General features: G+C 36.4%; 1 protein-coding gene across 3 annotated transcripts; it reads right to left on the reverse strand.

Moving 5' to 3' along the window:
* Positions 1 to 217: 217 nt before the first annotated feature.
* LOC114739967 (ERI1 exoribonuclease 2) lies at positions 218 to 6,630 on the reverse strand. Of its 3 annotated transcripts, none has more exons than XM_028928070.1 (5): positions 6,612 to 6,630; positions 6,354 to 6,436; positions 3,937 to 4,532; positions 1,306 to 1,481; positions 218 to 1,207 (listed from the first exon to the last, which is right to left on the reverse strand). In XM_028928070.1, the coding sequence occupies exons 2-5, from the start codon at positions 6,373 to 6,375 to the stop codon at positions 754 to 756; spliced, it is 1,248 nt and encodes a 415-aa protein (XP_028783903.1). In that variant the 5' UTR covers positions 6,376 to 6,436; positions 6,612 to 6,630; the 3' UTR covers positions 218 to 753. The 3 variants fall into 3 exon arrangements, with proteins under 3 accessions (XP_028783903.1, XP_028783902.1, XP_028783904.1); XM_028928069.1 differs by having other exon boundaries at positions 6,553 to 6,619; XM_028928071.1 differs by lacking the exon at positions 6,612 to 6,630 and adding an exon at positions 6,237 to 6,261.
* Positions 6,631 to 8,275: the final 1,645 nt, after the last annotated feature.

The raw sequence follows: 8,275 nt of genomic DNA on the forward strand, positions 1-8,275 counted from the left end.
TATAAAAGCATGAGTTAAACTTGCCCCATTCTCGTTCTCCCTCTTTTTCTTAGGAGTCATCAACCACCCCCGGATTGGAAGTTACTCCGTCAAAAAACTCCCATTGCAGGATTCCTAATCCAAACCATTGATTCTAACCAGGAGTACAAAACAAAAGGACTTCAAAACAAACTACCCCATTTCCCCTAATTTCCAGATAAGCAATCATGAGTAGAACTTAATGCAAAGTAAAATTAGGTGACCTCAACCCTTATGACTGTTGAGCAGTCAAGCTCCACGTTAAATTGTTATCAACAAAGAAATGCAGCAAACCAGCCACAAGCGGATACAGTAATTCCCAAATCCCAATTAAGCAAGGAAACTGTCATATCCCATGGATTATTAAAGAAGATAATTTAACATGCCTCAGTGTGAGCATGTAAAAGCATCATCACCCTAAACTACCCATTCCTTATATTCCCAATTTTTTCTCCAGTCAACAAGTCAGCTTTACAGGTCGAAGCTCCCTCTTTGTTTTAAGGAAGAGTACTTGGATGCTTGCCAGACACAACACGGAACAATTGAGGTAAAGATTGTTGTCTGTTCTTCATGATGCAGAAGGCTCACAACACACACCCAGGCAAACAGACTTCCACTAGGAGACAATCCAACCCACTCGCTACTTTTCACCATCCGCTTTCATTTTTGTCTTTTTTCTTTTTTACATGAAATATATAAAAACACCTCAGAATCGATCATGATCGGTGCCTTTGGTTAAGGAGAAGCCCATTCAAAGTAATGGCAGCGGGGGCCTCTAGCTGCAGTCCAATTTCCACAGCCAAAGAAAAGGCTTCCTTGCTTGGGACCTGGCTTCCGCACCATTCCCCTACCGCTTTTCACCCCACAGAAACAGGAAGGGTAATACTGAAACATAGGGGTATTTATATCCTTTACTTTGTAGGGATGATGAGGGAAAACACTCATGTGCTCTGGTGAATTCCCCCACGTTAGTGATCGATCAGCAGTCTGCCACATAATGGAATTTGTGATTGAAAATCTAAAACCCCTACGCATAAGGAGTGCCAGCAGGCGTGCAGTGTTTTTGGCATCATCCAAGCCACAGTGAGCACGGCCCTGCCAAGCCAAGCCTGCCATCTCAACAGCCTCCTTTAAATTGCACCTTGCAGCACCAAATACTTCGCGGAAAGGAATCTTTAAGTTGATCCAGCTAATGAAAGATAAGAAACAGAAAAAGCTCAAGTCAGCCACAAATGAAATCCAGGTAAACATTTAAAGCATCAAAAACCCCAATGGTGCAGCATTTACCGGTTGAAATAAGGAGGCTTCCGTATTTTCTTAAAACGGCACTCAGATTCCAGCATCACCCGACAGTCCCAGTTAGACCATGTAACAACAGCAAAGTTGGCGTTTTTTATTCCCTTTTTCTCAAGCCATTTATCATGCCTAAGGAGAGCTTCACCCAGTGTAACTCCTCTGTCCACCTGAACCACACAGTCAGAACGTAATTAACAATCTACACTGTATGGACGGGAATAGACAGCTTGATGTAATAGTTGAGGAGCTACAAATGGAAGACATAAAGGTAGAGAAAGCATTGTGGTGTTTCCATGGACTCGTGGTTCAAGGACAACTTTTGGTCATATGATGCAGCTGCGATTACATTAACTTCACCCACATACAATTAATCATCAAACAAGCTTCCAAAACCAGGATCTTTCTAGTTCCACTACAGCATTCAGCCCAGTTGTGAGACACAATCTATCCTTACTTAGAAGATCTGGTCATCTGAGCTATTGCATTATGGAACACTTAGCATAGACTACACGGAACAAACTGATTTATTGAGTTTTTATAAAGAAGAATTTATATCATACTGACTGGAACCCATCGGTCAGAGGAACACCAAACAAAAACTCTTTTCCCTACAGATCAAAGCACTCAACCGATGAGGCATATCAGCTCATAAAGAATCTTCCCATATGTTATCTGGATTATTTTGGATAATAAATTACTAAAATAAACAGAGGGATACGGATAGGAAGTAGGATAAGAAATGCTCCTTCTACGAAAATGGAAAGGAAGTTATAAACCAATAGACACAGTAAAAACCATCAACAAAATTATCATATCAAAAAAGACCTAATGAAGAGGACAAAGATCCAATTTGTGAGGACACAGCCAATGTTCATCGAACACTCGAAAAAGTATAAACCACATCTGGCTCGCTGCTTCATAATGTAAAAACAACTGTACAGACTACTTCCACTCCAAATTGAAGCAACACAATGCCCAAGCATTCAAGCCTTGTAGGTCTACAAAAACTACAGCATATCACAATTATTAATCTAATTGAGTAGCACAGTCCAAATAATGACTTGATAGTAAAGGAGCTTGGATTCTCCAGAGATTATTATGCTAAGGGTTTTTGTTTACTAAGCGAGGAGAATTGAGTGTCCATATTCTCTTATCCCAGATTAGAAGACCGAATAGAAGAATCAAGAAATCCAGTAGGGGCGCCCATTCAGATGGTTTTTTATCATGCAAGTTCCCAGAGTAATGGGAAATCCAAACAATATTAGAATGCTAGATTCAGCATAAGCCGATGACAAAGGGACATAAAGTCAAGGAAACTCCTATGAAAAATAAATATGTTTGACAGATAATAAACTATCCATTGGCCTTTCAAATTAAAACTTCGGTTTATGAGATGAAGTTGCCATATCGGAGCTTTATAACCAAAGGACTTTCATGCATGGGGGTGTGTAAAGTGTTATTAGAAAACAATTCACATGCCTTCAGTTAACAGCTTAAAGTTTTAAATTGAATTCAAATGGTATCAGAACCTAACGTATAGGAAAGCCTGTGTTATGTTGAAGCCTCAAGCCAAAATGCTTTCACATGAGAAGGAGGGCTAAAGATTAAAACTAAATTATTTGTAAGCCTTTGTTTAGTACTTCTAAGTAGTATTTGAAACTTGAAAATTAGCATACTCCTAAAAAATAAACTTTTAAGGACTCAAATGAGAGGCATTAGTCATAATTTTCATTTTCCTTCCATTTCTCTTCTGAATTATCCACCAACATGAATTAAAACTGATTTCCCAAAAATGAATTCCTGCACAATGTCCTTATCCTGAAGGCAGTTCACAATTTCAATAGAACACTTCAATTTTATTGCCATTCAAATAGTTCCAAGGGGAAAAAAAAAAAAAGTAGCTTGTTATAGTTGAATTCGGTTGCCACATTACATATAAATAACTAGAGAAATCTCCAAGGCATCATCACTCTGGCTAAATCTTTAAATCATAATTGAAAGAAAATCATAGTTCAGTTTCAGTATAACTCACAACAAAATAGTTGTCCAAGCAATTATTTTGTCAGGAGATCTGGAATCTAAATCACAACTTAAGTTCTCCTGCACGATTATTTTGGAATAGAATGAGAATGTTTGAAAGGAAGATAATACCAAAAAAAAAAGAAAAAGAAAAAGAACAGAGGACAGGAGATCCTCATCAATCAAAAGAAAAGAGACAAAAGGAAAAAAAAACCATAACACATGCACTCAAAAGAGCTTTCCAATGCCTATATAAATCCATAAAGAACAACCCCAAAAAATAACTATTCATTGAAACCCAGAAGAAGTCATGAAAATGTTCTCCTATGCAAGTATTGATCCAATGTCTTTACACTCGAGCATATCCTAACAGTTTAAACCACAATACAATTTCCCTTCACTGGCACTAAGAGCGGAACAATTTACAAATATTAAAGAAAGCAAGATATCTGATGCATAAAATGTTATAACTAGATGCTAGTACATTGAGAAGGGACAAAATGAAGAGTCCAACAAATCACTGATGAAATTCAAATGATGGTTTGTCCTGCTCTTATTTATATTTCTCCCTCGGAAGTAAAGGCAAGTTTTTCCCTAACACACCTGAATTTGCTGGATACCAGTCAGGTCCTTGCAGAAATCACTCAAAAGCTGATTGCAGGTAGGCCTTACATATGTCTGGAAACATGCTTCCAGCTGGCCAGTCACACTACTCACAATAACAGATGGAAACTCAATGATTTCTTGAGGGTGGGGATTTTTATCCTTGTCACAAGTAGCCTCAAAGTCTATGACCACAAAATACTGAAATTCTTGATGTTGGAAGTCATGAGGGTGACCTTGAGCAAACATATTGATTGGGACATACTGAAACTGGTTCACAACAGGATAAGGGTGCAAATGGCTACCATGAGCATTCCATTGGGACTGGGGCACCTTGTGAGGATTAAAATGACAGGCTGACCAGTTACTGTAATTATGGTTATAAGAAGGTTTAGGGTGAAATCCTTTGGATGGCTCGAGAAATTCATTGCCTATTGGGTGGTCAGCTTCAGCAACATCCCCAACTGGGTGAAAACTTGGGATGTTCTTAAGCTCTGTAAAGCCTTCTATAGAACTCCCATTATACTGCAAATTGCAAGGGAATCCCTTGCCCTGGAGGCATTTCAGAGATGCCTCACAGTTTTTTTGCATAGTTTCTGCATAAAAAGATAGACATAAAAATGAGACACGAGAAATTTGTTCGTAAGAAGAATTAATCGTACAATAAGAAACCTATGTTTTCCCAAAGGAAAGATAAATAGAACCCCAGAAAAATGTAAATTTCAAATAATAGAAATAAACCTGCCATGTTTTAGGCATCAAAAGACATCTTCCAACATGGAAAACGGTCCAACAAATCAATTGGTGTGCAAGTTAGATAAAATCTTTTATCATAACATCAATTAAAAAATAACAGGTTACAGTATTCAACGTATTAAAAAGAAACTAATTAATCTACCAATAACATAATAGTATCATTATGCAAGGCCTGTCCAAAAAAAAATTAATTAGTAATTAAAATTAACTAGCTCAAATCGTCATGCTTTTCATATTTTCATTAGAATGTGTTCCTGTGAAAGACGCTAGAGACTAGCCTTTCAACACTAAAGTCAGTAACATATTCAAACTTCCAAAGGGTATCGGGCAAACAAAATCTGCAAATGCTGCACTTTGAAATGAGAGAGGCCAGGCTTTCTAACCATACAATGTTAATTGAAACACTCAGATATTTCATTGATTGAGCAAACTAATAAAGGTCAATATGACAACAGAAGTCAATAATCAGCAAAAATAAATAAAAAACAGCAGACAAACCAATCAATTCAAGAGTCTTATTTGGTGCATCCTTTTCCTTCCCTCTTTCATTGCGCTTAAGGCTGACAAATCATGTAAAATAACCTGATTTCACCTAATTGATAAGGCGTCTGTTTTCCTTATGAAAGCCAAGAAAAGAAAACAGTAATTATAACACAAAATTGAGGCATCCAAAAATCCAATCATATTTGGTCGATAGATGCCTAGAGATGCTAAAGAAAAAGGTACTGGACTTGAGTTCAGAAATTGATCAGAACAACTTGAAGTGATATGATATCAGCGGAAGAGAAAAGTTAGAGAAATAGGCAGACATAGCTCAAGATGGAAATGTCAGTCAGAAAATTCTTTGAAGAATCCCTTAGCTCAACAAAGGTTGAGCTATTCAATCTGGTTACTCGTATTAGTTTTAAGCCATCACTGCCAAAAATACTATACCAATGTGTCCACTTTTAATAATAAAACTCCAATTATCAACCAATTGATAGATTGAAAATTCATATACAGGTCGCTATCAGCAAATTGGCACTAATTTAACTTTGCAATTGACATTGTTAGAGACGAATAGGTTCCAAGTTTCGCTAAGACCGAGCATGAATCTATGAACCACGTCTCTGTAGCATGTTCATAATCCCAGCCTTTAACTATTGATTCTTGACATCCCAGCTCCACGATATCATCCACCTCAAAATCCCACTTCCCTTTAAACATGTTACCAGTTCCAAGTTTTTATCTTTCTGATACCATGTCCTAGTATCTCAGTTACACAAAGGGAAAACCAAAAAAAAAGGATCCTTCTTACTTCATAATTCCACGGCTCTAACGGAACCAACTAGTACATTTGGAACCGTTCGAGATAAAACTTGTTCACTCGAACCCAATACCCATATAATCCTCTCCCACATTGTTCCCAACCACATCAACCTATGATCAAATCAAATTGAACCACCGCGAAGCAAACCGTCACTGGTTCAGAAGCTAAAAAAACGAAATTTCTCATAAAAAACAAAAAGGAAAGAAGAGAGTCCTCAATAAAACAAAATTCGTACGTGATTAAGAACCCCACCAAACAATCTGCGTTAATAAGAACACAAGAGCAATCAGAACCGAATTAAATCAATGGTCACACTGAAATTAAATTGGAGGAACCAAAAACAGAAGCCCACCTCTATTTTCAAGAGCCATCATGATCTTCAATATAGTTGAGATCCACCAGCGGGTACATCAGATCCTCCTATGAAATTCCCACCTGCAAAGAAAACCAAACACAGTCGAAAATGAATTTCATAGTTCCACACACAAACACATTCACGTTACAAAATTAAAGAGAAAATATTGTGATAGAAGGAGGCAGAGATTACAAACCTGGTATGATTGGCGTAGAGAGAGGAGAAAAGAAGATGGAGAAGAGGAAGTGTTGTTACCTATATGCACAAGGAAGAAGAGTCTGTCCAGTTGATTCACAGAAGCAAAGAATTCGAGAAAAGATATAAAAGGCCCCACGAGACAGTGAACAAACATCATAAAAAAATAAAATAGTTTCATCATATAAATTTATTTTATAATTTATGGCTCTAATTAAATAATGAGAAAATTTCACTGTAGGACCGCAGAAGACAATTAATATCAAAGAGCCCCCAAAACTTTCTGAAACCTCACTGCAGGACCAAAGGACCAATTTGATATTAATTTTTAGAGTGAGATTACAATAATACCCCTCCCTTTTTATTTTATTAAAAAATAAATATTTACCGGAGTTACTGTTCCGGCCACCGGCGCTCAGGTGGCCGCCGTTGGGGTCCGGTTACCGGTGGCCGGAACAGTAACTCCGGCGGGACCTCCGGTGGCCGGAGTTTTTTTGTTTAAAACAAAGTGGCCAAGGGAGGGTTTGAACCCAGGACCCCTTGGCACACCAAAAGACTTGTAACCACCAAGCCAAGCAACCCATTCAATCATAAAATGCAAATAAAACTACATATAACAATAAACGCAACAGTCCAAATGTAAGTGAACAAGTGAAATTAGACGATTTACAAGTGGAATTCAGAAATTTGCAACAAAAGTTAGGCAATTTACAAATAACATAATAGAAGTCATAACCCAAAATGCAAGTGTTTAGGTGCAAATGAGCAAGTAAAATTTGAAGATTTACAATAAAAGTTTATGGATTTACAACTCAAATTTGGTAAACACAAGAGAATTTACAACCCAAAATGTAAATGTTTGAGTGTAAGTGAACAAGTGAAATTAGATGATTTACAAGTGGAATTCAGCAATTTACAACAAAAATTAGGCAATTTACAAATAACATAATGGAACTCATAATCCCAAATACAAGTGTTTAAGTGTAAATGAGCAAATAAAATTTGAAGATTTACAACAAAAGTTTATAGATTTGCAAGTGAAATTCGACAATTTCACTTACTCATTTGCACTTAAACACTTGCATTTGGGGTTATGACTTCTATTATGTTATTTGTAAATTGCCTAATTTTTGTTGTAAATTTCTAAATTCCACTTGTAAATCGTCTAATTTCACTTGTTCACTTACACTCAAATACTTACATTTTGGGTTGTGAATTCTCTTGTGTTTACCAAATTTGGGTTGTAAATTCATAAAATTTTATTGTAAATCTTCAAATTTCACTTGCTCATTTGCACTTAAACACTTGCATTTGGGGTTATGACTTCTATTATGTTATTTGTAAATTGTCTAATTTTTGTTGTAAATTTCTGAATTACACTTGTAAATCGTCTAATTTCACTTGTTCGCTTACACTTAAACACTTACATTTTGGATTGTGAATTCTTTTGTGTTTGTCAAATTTGGGTTGTAAATCCATAAACTTTTATTGTAAATCTTCAAATTTCACTTGCTCATTTGCACTTAAACACTTGCATTTGGGGTTATGACTTCTATTATGTTATTTGTAAATTGTCTAATTTTTATTGTAAATTTCTGAATTACACTTGTAAATCGTCTAATTTCACTTGTTCACTTACATTCAAACACTTACATTTTAGGTTGTGAATTCTCTTGTGTTTGCCAAATTTGGGTTGTAAATCCATAAACTTTTATTGTAAATCT

Source organism: Neltuma alba, unplaced genomic scaffold, assembly GCF_004799145.2.
Source record: "Neltuma alba isolate B1F8T4 unplaced genomic scaffold, ASM479914v2 tig00002997_pilon, whole genome shotgun sequence".
Lineage (NCBI taxonomy): Eukaryota > Viridiplantae > Streptophyta > Magnoliopsida > Fabales > Fabaceae > Neltuma > Neltuma alba.